Raw genomic sequence first — 14,636 nt, forward strand, 5'->3', positions numbered from 1 at the left:
CTTGAGTTTACCTGCAGAGTTGGCTTAGAGAGAGACAGGCCACATCGAAGCAATGAAAGAGCTTCTCTGGGGGTGACTCTTAGACACAATTATAAGTAGGCTTAGCCTCTCCTTTGCCATAACAAGCCTCACAAGGCCAAGCCCCAAGATCGAGGGATTGGCCTTCTACAATGGTATTCCCCAATGCTTGCAAGAATATCATGAATTCCCCAGGTGGGGAAGTTTAATATTTCCAATTTTCCCCCAGTCTCTGAACAGAGCTTTGAAAATACTTTTCATTCTCTGCCCAGATTACTCTGGGATGTATCGGGGTTTCATGCTAACCTGTACAAACTAACCAGATCTCACCCCTTATTCAAGGTTCCATGTAATTACTGTGTTTGGGTAAACTGACCATACAAGTTACATTATATAGCATGCTATAGAAAATATAGATTTTCCACCAGATAAACATCTCTTCCTTTGGTCTCGCACAGAAGTCCAAATTTTAAAACACCATCAATATCATCCTTTTCCTTTTAGTCTGGTTTCCCTGAGTCCTAACCAAGTCTGTTTTGCTCATATCTCTAAAGTCTGGTCTCCTTTTCAGCTTCTTTAACATTTGCTGTATACGGTAACACTGACATTCATAGCTACCAAACTCTGGCTCTGAGTCTCAGGTGTCACACAGATACCCGAAGTTCCAGGGACCAATCAGGTTATACACAAAGAGCTCAGCATCTCAGAATTTAGAAATAACTGTTACAACTCATGAATAGATGTGACTGCTGTAAGAGCTTACAATCTAGGAACCTTTACCATAAGCCTTCCCCTGATAACCTATGCTCTCAGATTCAATTCTCAGAGTTTGCACATTATAGTTAGCCCATAGTAGTGGGGTGTTATATTGTTTATCTTTTCAATTCTGGCTTATTTCACTCATCATACTGTCCTCGAGTTCCATTCACCTAGTTGCATACCTCACCACTTCATTTCTTCTTGCTGCCTCTCAATATTCCATTTTATGTATACACCACAGTTCACCATTGTGTTTTATCAGTCAATGTACCCTTAGGTCACCTCGATCCATTGTGAATCATGAATACTGCCACCATAAACATCAGTATGCAATGTCCACTCACATCCCTGCTCTCAGTTCTTCCAAGTATATACCCAATATGGGGTTGCAGGACCATCTGGCAACCCCATACTTAGCTTCCCATGGAACCACCACACTGCCCTCCTGATGGGCTGCAACATTCTACTTCCCTACCAACAGTGAATAGGTACATCCCTCTCTCCACATTTTCTCCAGCATGTTTCCCTGTTTATTTTTTTAATTCATTTTATTGAGATATATTAATAATATACCATGCAGTCACACAAAACAAAGTGTACATTCAGTTGTTTACAGTACCACTATATAGTTGTGCATTCATCATCAAAATTAATTTTTGACATTTTCATTACCACACACACAAAAATAATAAGAATAAAAATTAAAGTGAGAAGGAGCAATTAAAGTAAAAAAGAACACTGGGTGCCTTTTGTTTTGTTTTGTTTTTTCCTTCCCCCATTTTTCTACTCATCCATCCATAAACTAGACAAAGGGGAGTGTGGGCCATATGGCTTTCCCAATCACACTGTCACCCCTCATAAGCTACATTTTTATACAATCATCCTCAAGATTCATGGGTTCTGGGTTGTAGTTTGATAGTTTCAGGAATCCACTGCCAGCCATTCCAATTCATTAGAATCTAAAAAGGATTGTCTATATCGTGCATAAAAGTGCCCACTAGAGAGACCGCTCAGCTCCTTTTGGAATCTCTCAGCCACTGAAGCTTATTTCATTTCCTTTCACATCCTCCTTTTGGTCAAGAAGATGTTCTCCATCCCAGGATGCCGGGTCTCAATTCCTCCCCGGGAATCATATTCCATGTTGCCAAGGAGATTCACTCCCCTGGGTGTCAGATCCTACGTGGTGGGGGAGGGCAGTGATTTCACCTGCCAAGTTGGCTTAGCTAGAGAGAGAGGGCCACATTTGAGCAACAAAGAGGCACTTGGGAGGAGGCTCTTAGGCACAATTATAGGGAGTCCTAACCTCTCCTTTGCAGCAACAATCTTCCCAAGGGCAAGTCCTGTGGTAGAGGGCTCAGCCCATCAAACCACCAGTCCCCTATGTCTGTGAGCACATCAGCAACCATCGAGGTGGGGAAGCCCAACACCTCTGCATTCTCCACCAGCTCCTCAAGGGGGCTCTGCATAGTTTTTTTCCTTTTTTTTTTTTTTTAATTAATTATTATTATTTTTTTTTATCTTAGGTTAGTTGTCTTTTTCTTACTCCCTTGTTATGGTTTGTTTGAAATTTTTTTATGGTATTTTTAAAAAATTTTTTATATAGTTGATTTAAAAAAAACTTTATTTTTTAAAGTTTTATTCACTCACCATACAATCCATTCTAAATAAACAATCAATGATTCCCAGTATAATCACATAATTATGCATTCACCACAATCCATATGAACACAGTTCCATTTAGTTCTTATGCTGCAATCTCAGCCATTCCACCCATTCCAGACTGGTGTATGATGTTTGTCTGGTCACAGATGTCCCCCAACAGTTGTTCCAGACTGTTTACTAGTTGTTCCTTGCTATATGCTACTTGTTCCAGAGGACTAACTAAATTCCACACCTCCCTATGCCACCATCTTGCTCTGCATCCCATGCTGATATCTTGATTTCAGATTTCTAGCCTCCATAACTATGAAAGAAAAAAATGATATTTTTTAATACCATGTTTCTAGTATCAGCTCTTCTTTGGTCCATGAGTTATGAAGAATGCTTTACATTTTCAAATATAAGCAGCACATTTAATCCTATATTTATTATGATTCCTAATACAAACACATACAGTTTGTAAGAATATGAAGAATATTTTGGAGTAATGTACACTTAAGATATATGCTTATCTCAAAGGAGTGAGACTAGAAATGTGAGATGTCAGAGAGTTTACTAATTTTTCTTTATATATTTTTGTATTATTTTACCCTTGTGGTATGCATGTGCAAATTCAATAATTTGTGAGAAAAAAGTTCAAATTAATAAAAATAATAAAATTTGCTAAATTTTATCACAGAACCACTGAGTGCCAGAATCCCTGAAAAATATTTCCACAGTAACTTATATCATGGGATGATTTATATTTTATGGTTACCATTTTTTATATGTGTCTCCCAAACTAGGCTCCGAACCCTTCAGAACAAGGATCCAGGTCACACTAACAGTTGTATATCCCATACTGACAACCTGTTCTGGCATATAGTGGATGTTCAAGAAAACCTTTTGGAATGAAAGATAAGACTTTACCTTGGAGATTACGTCCTCAACATACACACCAACGGATCTGAGAAACAGACTAAATACAGAACCATTCTGCATGACAAAATGAACATAAGTAGAAACATTGCAAGCTAACTATTGTCAATTTTGAGCTCACTGATGTGGAGTCTCATCAACAGAAATGTGATTTTTATCACCAGCAAGGAGTGGTAGTAGTGAGAATATCAGAACAAATTTGTGACTGCTTCCATATGAAATCCAAACCCAGGATCTTCAGTTTCTTTCCTGAACATCATTTTTCTGTGCTCTCGTGAGAATGATTTTTGGTAACATGATCCTGAGACTACTATTCCTGGTTCAGACCGGGATTGGGATCCTGGGGAATACCTTCCTTCTCTCAACTTATGCCTCCCCTTCAAACATTGGACATGCACTAAGGCCCATGCACTTCATTCTTACCAACCTGGCTGTGGCCAACTTCTTGGTTCTTTTCTTCAAGGGGATCCCCCAGATGATATTCATCTGGGGAGTGACACACATCCTAGGCAACACTGGGTGTAAACTTGTCTATTACATCCACAGAATGACCCAGGGCCTTTCTCTCTGCACCACTTGCCTCTTGAGCAGTTTTCAGGCTATCACCATCAGCCCCAGAACTTGTGGGCGGATGGGCTTCAAAGACAGAGCCTGGATGAACATCAGTTCCTCCTGCCTTCTCTGCTGGATCTGCAACCTGCTGATGAACATCTTTGTTCCCATAAAGCTGGAGGCCCCTAATCACTTTCACAATTCCACAAAAATACGGAATTATGGTCTGTGCTCTTCTAAAAATCCTGAAACATCTAGTGCTGCAAAATACACCATTCTAATGACTCTCCCCGATATGGTGTTCATGGGCCTCCTGGTTGGTGCCAGTGTCCATATGGTACTTACACAGACACCACAGAGAATGAAGCATATTCGTACCTTAAGCATCTCCCACAGATTCTCCCCTGAGGCCAAAGCCACTCAAACCATCCTGCTCCTGGCAAGCACCTTCATTTTGTTTTACTTCATCAATTCTATTCTTACGATTTACAATACTATCTTTTTCGAATGTCGTCCTTGGCTGCAGCACACTGCCAACTTCCTGGCAGCGTGCCATCCCACACTGAGCCCCCTGATTTTGCTACTTCGAGATCCCCGAGGACCAGGTTTCTGCTCTTAAATGGTGAAAAAAAAAAACCAAATTATTGTTCTTTTTTTCTTTTCTTTGAAGAATCTGGTTATTCACTTCTTCAACCAGTGATTTGCGGCTGTCTAGTATATGACAAATATATCCGAAGACACTGGTGATGAGATATTTGTGTGATGTTGACTTAGCTGTGCCAGTTTAAAGCTGTTATGGACCCCAGAAGAGCCATGATCTTTTAATCCAATCTTGTTGGGTGGGACATTTTGGTTAGGTTGTCTCCATGGAGATGTGACCCACCAATTGTGGCTGGGAGCTCTGATTATTTATTTCCGAGGAGGTGAGAGTGGGTCTTGATTAGTTTACTGGAGTCCTTTAAGAAAGGTCACATGGAGAAAGAGCTCAGAGAAGCTGCGACATTCTGGAGAGAAGATACGTAATCTAAGGTTTGTGCCCAGGAGAAGCTAAGAGCCAACACAGACCCAGATGCTTGGAGATGCTGGGAGATGCAGACAAAAGGATGTTTGGAGATGCTAAACTAAGAGATGAAGCGCAGAGTTTGCCCCAGAATTGATCACAGGAATTGATCCATGTTTTCCTCCAGTACTTATACTGCTATCTAATCTACTGGAACTTGTTTCTGTTTGTGGTGCTGATGCAATTTTACATTTTTCTAAAAGTTGTTTCAACACCATTTGTTAAAGTCTATCTTTTCCCCAGTGAGTTGAAATTATTTTATCATATAATTACAAAAGTAGTCTTCATGCATTGATAACATACTGTTTTAGTGTTTATAATGTTATTGAATTACAGTATTATGTTGACATAGGAAACATTCCTTATTTCTAGGAGATGCATGCTGAAATATTTAGGATTGAAATGCCGTGATTAAACAACTCTTTCAGGTTGTTCACTAGAAAAAAAATGCCTGTAAACACACACATACACATGTACACACACGCAGGAAAATGTTGCAGTGGTGTTTACTGTAATATTCTTTAAACAGCATCCTGTTTAAAGATTTTCATATACTGGTGATGAAAGAAAAGGCTTTTTGAGACCCTCAAGAAGCACATGGAAAGGGCACAAAATTGTAAGTATATAATCAAGATTTTGCTCATGCAAATTTGAGAACAGGACTCCTTACAAAATGAAGGTTTCAAAGATAACAAGAATTTAATTATTTGAAACAGTGAGTAAATGAAATCTCAATATCTAATAAATAGAGTATTAATTGAAAATTTCATAGGGTATGGAATCAAGCATTTCTCAATCTGTAAAACATCTGCATTTTACAGGTTAGAGTTCTTTTTTTTTTTTTTTTTAAAGCTCACTATAATATTTATTGTATAATGAAGAAAAAACAACAGATTCAGGGAAAAGTTGAGATTAACTTATTTTTCTTAAAAGGTTCATCTCAAAGATGGCAACAAAGTCCAGCTTGTGCCGCCAAACGGTTTTACATGATCAAACCGTGTACAGCTTCTTGTGTGAACTGTTGACTACAAACATTTACCAAATACATAAATCTCTTTTAAAAAAGCCATTTTAAATATAGCAAAGCAGTGTCTTCTTGCACAGCAAAGTGAAGAAAGTTTCTACAGAGAAATAAAAGTTTTACATTTGTAAAATCTTTTTCACATTCTAATCATCTAGCTTCTTATGATCCAATGCCAGGAGTTTTCAGGTTCCTTATTTACTATGTATTTCTTGTGCGCATGATGGTTAATACAGAAATTATGTTAATGCGTTACTTGTTGTCCTTAAAGCTTAAAGAAAAAGGTAAAACATAGACTGTTCTTTTAGAACAAACCCCTGATTTAGTCTATAACACAATGGACATAATTAGGGCTCAAAAGATGGAGTTTTGATTGGGACCATTTATAAACACACAATGGGGACTCTCACTCTCGATGTGATGCCAGTTAAGAGTACTGAAGGAAGCACAGCTGTTGGAAACTGTACTTTAACAGTGCAATCTATTCTAAACTTTTTTTGTTTTTGTTTTAGTAATAAAATACGTCGTCTGAAGGAGTAACATTTTCTTGCAATGGTGTCTTATACAAAACACATGAATCTAAAAGGGTAAGAAAAGCAGATTCTAAAGTAACACCACTAGTGTATTCCCCGCTTTAAATTGGTTTCCACCGAGAGATGTGCATGTGTATGTGTTTGTACATGGGCGCCAAGGTGAGGGATGTCTCTGTCAAGTCCATATGCTCCAAATCACACTGGGCTTATGAAAGGTTAACAGTCAAATATTCAGTTCCTGAAAACGGAATAAATTGTTACTTGGTCAGTGTAATTTTAATACAAACTCTGAGCCTTATGTAACATTATTTTAGAAAACAGCAGTTGTACTGATTATAAACCTGCATAGAAAGAAGACTATTGAGATACAGTCAGAAAAGCCATCTCATAAGGCACACAAGAAAATAGACAGTAAATGTGAATGTCTTAACTCCTATTCCAATGTACAGAAGTTCATGAACATGCATAAATAATGATAAAAAGACCACTTAACTTTCAAAGCTATAAATGGTTTACAAAGTGGTAAGGATTATCTTGGAAATTCAGTACTGGGAGACTGTCTTGTTTCAGTCAGGTATGACCTTATGAAGAAATGAGCCTGTAAGTAGTTTAATAAAACCAGAACATTTTAAAGAAAAACTCATCCTTTCTGAATATGAGCCAAATGTCTCTGCTGATGGGGAAAGAACATATCACCTTCCCTTTTTTGGCCTCTATCAAAATTTACTCCCCAAACTTCTGTTAAAATAAAATCTCCATCTTGCGGCCTGTGAATGCCACAGATTTATCCTGACATCTATGTGTCACGAAATCTGGCTGATGGTTTGTCACAAATAGCATTATGAGCAAAATGTCAAAGGAAACATAATCTGAGGGGAAAAACAAAATGCAAATACAAATTGAAGGTAGCTACTCAATAGGAAGTTGAAAACAAAGTAGCAGCGATTTTTGCACCCTCATTTTGAGTTTCTCAGGAAAAGGAGTATTTTAAAAATCTATGATGAAAAGATATACACGACTTTGAATTTCTGTTCATGGCACAAGCCCAGTAAACTGATGAACTTGCTATCACCAATTAGCTGTCTTCCTGTAAGAATAAGGCCTTGTTCAGAGTCCGAGCAGAGGGCCACGCTAACTTCAGCGAGGATGGCAAGGATCATGGCCAGGATCTGCACCATGCGAGGAATCCTCCCCACCCCGAGTGCCAGCTCCGTGCACGTGACAGTTAACGGTGGCGCTGCAACCAGCTGCATTGTTCTATTGTTAGAGGGCCGGGGGGACAGGTCCCTTCCCCCAAACGGTTTTCCCTAATCATTTACCACTTATTAAACCTCTGTGCTCATCTAATATTCTGCCATTTTCTCTAATATTAATAAACCAGGTCAGCTTTTTCTACTATATTTTTTTCTCACAAAAGGCAAGTTTTAAATAATGCCTTATGAAATGTTACAACACATTTTATATTTATCCAGGATGAACTTAGTATCAATTTTTTTGCCACTTTGCTATTTATGTACACATATAAAATATATAATGATGTCCAACCCATACAGCACAAAGATTACAATGTAACAACACATTCACCACCAGTGAGGGGAGAAACCCCTTGATACAATCCTCTGAAAAAACTGGGCTAATAATTAAAATCCAAAGTACAGTATATTTAACAAAATAGTAAATATTAAACAGTGAATACTCTACTGAATAAGGATCTCGCCTTTTTCCCCCAAATTGGTGGCAATCCACAAAAATATACTTTTTAATCTGGTGACCATACAATACATAGGTACTTACATCAAAGATGATAATATATTTAGATGCTATATACACAGAGTTTGGCTCAACTTTTAATTTACATAAAGAATAATAAGTGTTCATGGCTTTTTTTTTCCAAGGTTCTACTTGCAAGATATTCTTGTTTTTCCCCATCTTAAAATAAAACTAAAAAGTTAATAAAACAAGAAGATAAAGCTATTCTCTAAAAAAAAAAGTTACAACATACAGCTTTGGCTTATATAAATAATTCATAGCAGAATGTGTTCAAAAGTAGTGAATATAATTTTATATATAGTCATCAATTCATAAGGGTGTTTTCTTTCATATAAAATATACATGAGCTAAAATCAGTTTAATTTTTAAGATATGAATGTAAAAAGAAACTTCTGACATATTCCAATTATAACATAATATATTAACTTCATTTTGTTAATGCTCTTTATTTCTAGGCTAGTATTTTCTGAATATTTCATGCGTGTTTTCTATTCTCTCTCTTTTTTATTAGCTAAAGATCACTTCTTTGACCCGATACATTTTTTGCACGTGCAAAAACAGTTATGCTTGGGACTTTTTTTGTTGTTTGTTTTTGTTTTTTTAAAATATCAACAGCCCTTTCCCATGCACCCCCTTTGCAATAGAGACCCATGACAGGTTGGGTAATTAATATAAATGACATTTTATGTACAGTATTGCTTTCTTGGTTCCTGCTTTTCTATTGCTCTGTTCTACAAAGCATTTTTTCTTAAGTAACTACAGTCACTGCACAGTTAAATAAAACAAGTAGGGGCCCTCTAGGTTTCTGCAAGCTGGTGTGGGATAATTAAATACGGGTACATGTTTCTCTGCAAAAACTGGTTATCTTATGAAACAAGTAGTCCAAGGAAGTGCCAGACTAGACCTCTGCCTACAGAGTGCTTCGTTTGCCATGGGACGGACACCTACAGCTCGACAAGGAGTTTGCAGGTGAAGTGCCTGATTCTGTCTGCAACACACACACCCACACATACACACACACACTCACACCCACATACATATATATGTAAAGGGATATATATGTATGTATGTACATCATTTAAATAGATTTAACTCGTGTCCTTATTCACCAACTTAGATAGCAGCAATGCAAAGTACACCCACCAGCCCCGGAAGCCTTAGGTCACCCAGGCGTCCATCCTCATCCGCTTCACGGAAGGGCTTTCTCTGTCTTCAGTGTTCGGGGGTCGGCCAAGCACAGTTGGAGAGTGGAAGTCGCCCCGTGGATCCTCACGGTCACTGCCATCGTAGGAGCTGCTGGAGCTGCTCAGACTGTCCACAGGGGAGCGCCCCATCTCCTGCCGGGGCTGGGGCTGGGGCTGGGGGGTTGTGGCTGCTGCTGCTGCTGCTGGAAGCCCGAGGGGGTCATTCGATCCCGGGGAGGTGGGATTGGTTCTGATTTAATGTTGATGTTTTGGTTGGTATTAATGGATAAATTAGAACCCTGAGATAACTGCCCTCCAGCAACAAGGGAGCCGAGGGCTGCTTGTCCTAAATGGTGCTGCTGCCAGGCCGACACCTGCCCCGGAGAGAGCATTCCCGGGGAGCTGAAGCCCTGCAGGGCCGACAGGTCTGCGCTGGTCAGGGAGTAATCGGTGTTGTAGGCGGTCGGCACGCTGAGTACACGAGTCCCTGCGGGGGCAAGCTTGGGGTGGCCACAGACACAACTGGGGTAGCAAGAGGTTGAGTGGCTTGAGAACTGCTCATCCTTTGGGTATTCAATGGAGGCATCATGCCTTTGCTGGAAGGGGGAATGACAACTCGAAGATCTGGTTTTCGACTGCTCATTCCAAGATCGCCGCCACCAGGAGGAGGGGGAGACTTTGTAGGCATGACTTTGCCTAAACTATTTGCACCAGTAGTGCCAATCAAATTTGGAGACGCTCTTGAGTTCACAAAGCCATTCCCCACTGGGCTGCCTCCAGCTCCATTTGGCACTGTGAGGTCTGAGGTGCTCAGCATTCCACCTGCATTGCCAGTACTTGGTGGTCTCTGAGGAGCTCCTGGGGATACATTTCTATGTAAAGTGGTTTGAGGTGGAGAGAGCATGCTTGAATCTGCTAATGCTGAGCTGGCTGCCAAAGATGGGGACACAAGTGAACTCCCTGGGTTAGTGTAGGACAAAGCATTAGGGCTGGTCACAGGGACTGTGACAGACATTGAGAAGTTTTGAGGTGGTAAACCAGGAGGGCCTCGTTTGAAAATAAAATCACTATCTTCATTTAGTTTGCTGAATCTGTCCTCCGAGAGTGGACTGTGCTCAAAGTAATTGTCAGCATCAGGGCTCTCACAACCATTAAGGCCTTTCTTTCTTAATGTCTCAACAATATCCGAGTTGGTTCTGCTTTCATGAGGTTCATTATATTCTGTATACTTGAGAAGAACTTTGTCCATATCAGTGCTGGCATACTGAAACAGTTTGTTAGAACCGTTGAAAATGATGAGTGCTATTTCACAGTCACAGAGCACACTAAGTTCATAGGCTTTCTTCATTAATCCAAACTTTCTCTTTGTAAAAGTGACCTGTCGGTTCCTTTCATCCATTATGCGTGTGATTTGTATTTTTTTCCGCCCCATTTTCAGTCACCTTTCCTTTCTTATATTCCAAATACTTAATTCAAAAATTACTTTTCTTCAAAACTCTGATGCATTGTACTCAGCTTCTAGTCCAAGGGCTACAGCTGAAATTTTCTATACAATTGGAAATGAAATATGAGCAAAAAGTGCAGCTGGAAATGATCCTTGCAGAAAATTCTTCTTCGTTCCTTTCTCGAAAATGTAATTCCGTGCTCCGGCGCAGCTGACAGGCGCACACACGCCGCAGCCAGACCTCCACCCGCTCGGCGCCGTCCCGAGCCGCCTCCTTCAGCCCGGGACTCGCCGGGACATCCCTAGAGTTCTTTTAATGTTGTTCCACTATGTGTATTTTTTAAATAAGGTGAAAATTCACATGACATTAAATTAAGCATTTTGAAGCGTAAAATTCAGTGGCATTTAGTAGTCATAATGTTGTGCAATCTCCATCTCTATCTAGTTCCAAAGCATTTTCATCACCCCCAATAAAACCCAATACCCATTAAGCAGTCAAGCCCAATTCCCCCACCCCAGTTCCTTACCAGTCACAAATTTGCATTCTGTCTCTATTATCTATTCTGGATATTTCACATAAATGTAATGTGGTGGTTTGAAGCTACATGTATCCCACAAAAACTTGTTCTTGAATCTAAAACATTCCTGTGGGTGTAAACCCATTTTAAGTGGGATCTTTTATAAGGCTCCTTCAGTTAAGCTGTGACCCATCTCATTTGGGATGGGAATTAACCCTATCATCGGACCCCATTATAAATGGAATGAGAGAGAGAAAGCCACAGAAGCAAGACGTTGAAAGCCACAAAACACAGAAGAGAAAGGAGAGACTAGAAGATGCCACCATGTTCCTTGCCATGGGGCAGAGGATCCAAGGATCACCAAGTAGCTGGTCTTCAGGAAGGAAGTATCACCTTGATAATGTCTTGACTTGGACATTTTTCCCACACTCTAACCATAAGCTAATAAATTCACCTTGCTTAAGCTGAATCATTTCTAGGTATCTGCTTTATGCTCCTAGGAAAGTAAAATATGTAATCATACATGAAGTAGTCTTTTGTGTCTAGCTTCTTTCTTTTAGAATGTATCAGTAATTCATTCCTGTTATGGCTGAATAATATTGCATTGCATGGATATACTACAAGTTGCTTAACATTTCATCTATTTGATGGACATTTGGGTTATTTCTGTTTTTTTTCTTTTCTTTTTTTTTGCTATTGTGAATGATGTGGCTAGGCACATTGGTTGTTGGTGATATTTTCATGAACATTCATATACAAGTATTTGAGTACGTTTTCAATTTTGAAAAAGAGTGCAATTTCTGTGCCATATGGTAAGTCTATGTTTAATTTTTGGAGGAACCACCAAACTGTTTCTCATTGACTGAACCACTTTACATTCCCAACACCAGTGTCCAAGGGTTCCAACTATTGCAATGCTGTTCTTAATATTAACTCACTGCCAGAAATTTTAGGAAATGCTATGAAGAGAGGCAATGTATATAGTGCTCAGTGACATGTTATCATAATTAACCAAAAATTTCTGTGTGTTTTAGCACCTAAAATATATACACATGAATTCACCTCATAGAATTTCAAGTCTTTTTTCCTCCTGCAGACTCAGGTATTGCTTGGTTTGAAATATTTAATAATAAATATAAAGCTTTTATTACCTTAGGTGTTTCAGAGACCCAAGGTTGAAAAATATAGGCTTTTTTTGTGATAGATTACTGCTATTGGCAAAAATATTACAAACAGTAGCTAAAACAAGAACAAACCTGTGTGGTACAATTCTTCAGACTTCCAACAAGTCAAATTACCAATTACAAGACATTGTGATTCATAAGAAATTAGAATATTTCTATTTATTTTACAGTATGTTATTGAATATATGTCTGTGCTGAGAATGTACTTAATCCTGAAAATCAATTTATATGTTTGCTTCATGTAACACCAAAAAAAGGAGAATTAGATTAAATACAGATTCTATATTATGTAGCACAGTCCACAACCTAACCCATACAAAACTTATGTCTATTCAACTAAGCCTTATTCTGTTCTGTTTTTTTCCAGCAGTCAAAATGCATTGTATTTGCAGAATGATGATGTTCAATATTTGTAGAATATTCTCTGAAATCTTTTCTAAAACAATTATGCTACAACCTTATAAAGCTATTACTTTCTTTATGTTTCCAAACTTATTAATTACTCAAATGTAGAATGCCGTGATATACAAAGCAATTCATTTCTCCTATGCTCATAAAAGTAAAACCCTGGCAATTAAACTATCACTTTCCATTGACTGTAACATGCATCCCAATTTAAGATATGTTATGATGTCAGCAACTGTTTAAAAAGCTGAGAGAGTTCAGACCTCAATTAAAGATACGAATAAAGTGGCTCTGGTTAGGACTAAGGCAAATCAGGCCAAAGGGTAAAGGACGATATTGACTGTGTTTTTTTTTTTTTTTTTAATTCAGTTTTATTGAAATATATTCACAAACCATACAGTCATCCATGGTATACAATCAACTGTTCACAGTATGATCATGTAGTTATGCGTCATCACCACAATCTATTTCTGAACATTTTCCTTACATCAGAAAGAATCAGAATAAGAATAAAAAATAAAAGTGAAAAGAGAATACCCAAACCATCCCCCCATCCCACCCCATTTGTCATTTAGTTTTTACTCCCATTTTTCTACTGATTTTTTTTCAATTTTTTAACTTTGTTTATCAAAAAATTAAAAACAAACAGGCAAACAACCACCAAAAAAACCCCACAACATTTCAAACAAAGCAATGGATTAAGGAAAACAAATAACCTAAAATAACTACTTTGCTTCCAATATGTTCCTACCATACCCCAAGAAAATTAATAAACCATGTCCAGAGGAGTAAGAAAAACAAATAATCTAAAATAACTACATTGCTTCCAACATGTTCCTACCATACCCCAAGAAAATTAACAACCCCTAAGAAAACAAAGGAATAAGAGAAAAAAAAAACCTAAAATAACTCTATTGCTTCCTTGACTGTGTTTTAAAACTTCACCTTCTGTGTGAGACCAAGGAAAGAGGTGTTTATTTGGTGCAAGACCTATATTTTCTGCAGCACACTAAATAATATAACTTGTATGGTCACTTAGGCAAACACCATAATTACGTGGAACTTTGAATAGGAAGTGAGATCTGGTAGGTTTGTATAGGTTGGTGTGAAATTCTAATACAACCCAAAGTAATTTGGGCAGAGGAGGAGGATATATTTGCAGGAACCCCTGGGAAACTAGTGAAGAATGCAGAAATGTTAGACTTCCCCACCTGGGTTGTTATTGGTGTTCTCACATTGACTGACAGTTTGGTAGGAGGAGCCCTCCATCTTGGGGCATGCCCTTGTGAAGCCTGCTGCTGCAAAGGAGAGGCTAAGCCTACTTATAATTGTGCCTAACAGTCTCCCCCAAGAGAACCTCTTTGTTGCTCAGATGTGGTGTTTCTCTCTAAGCCCACATGGCAGGTGAACTCACTGCCCTCCCCCCTGCATGGGACTTGATTCCCAGGGGTGTAGATCTCCCTGGCAATGTGGGACATGACTCCTGAGGATGAGCCTGGACACAGCACCTTGGGATTGAGAAAATCTTACTGACCGAGACGGGGAAGTGAAATGAAACAAAGTCTCAGTGGCTGAGAGATTTCAAATGGAGTCGAGAGGTCACTGTGGAGG

The 14,636-nt window shown here is 38.8% G+C and overlaps 3 protein-coding genes across 3 annotated transcripts in view; 2 read left to right on the forward strand and 1 right to left on the reverse strand.

Annotated features, from left to right (window-relative positions):
• Positions 1 to 3,539, forward strand: part of LOC119521096 (vomeronasal type-1 receptor 2-like) — a 56,537-nt gene extending 52,998 nt beyond the window's left edge. Inside the window, exon 2 of the mRNA XM_037819146.1 lies at positions 3,222 to 3,539. Within this exon, the coding sequence (XP_037675074.1) occupies positions 3,222 to 3,260 (39 nt within the window). The 3' untranslated portion in view covers positions 3,261 to 3,539. The remainder of the gene's footprint in view (positions 1 to 3,221) is intronic.
• Positions 3,540 to 3,634: 95 nt separating this feature from the next.
• On the forward strand, positions 3,635 to 4,525 carry LOC119521093 (vomeronasal type-1 receptor 1-like). Its single transcript, XM_037819143.1, has one exon. It carries the CDS (start codon positions 3,635 to 3,637, stop codon positions 4,523 to 4,525), a length of 891 nt encoding a protein of 296 aa, XP_037675071.1.
• A 4,774-nt stretch (positions 4,526 to 9,299) lies between these two features.
• LOC119521092 (myocyte-specific enhancer factor 2A-like) lies at positions 9,300 to 11,255 on the reverse strand. Its single transcript, XM_037819142.1, is given in 3 exon segments — positions 9,300 to 9,618; positions 9,621 to 9,949; positions 9,952 to 11,255. Coding segments are annotated over 3 exon segments (1,455 nt in total). The 5' UTR covers positions 10,907 to 11,255; the 3' UTR covers positions 9,300 to 9,447.
• Positions 11,256 to 14,636: the final 3,381 nt, after the last annotated feature.

The sequence above is a fragment of the Choloepus didactylus genome, chromosome 27, assembly GCF_015220235.1.
Source record: "Choloepus didactylus isolate mChoDid1 chromosome 27, mChoDid1.pri, whole genome shotgun sequence".
In the NCBI taxonomy this organism is placed as follows: domain Eukaryota; kingdom Metazoa; phylum Chordata; class Mammalia; order Pilosa; family Megalonychidae; genus Choloepus; species Choloepus didactylus.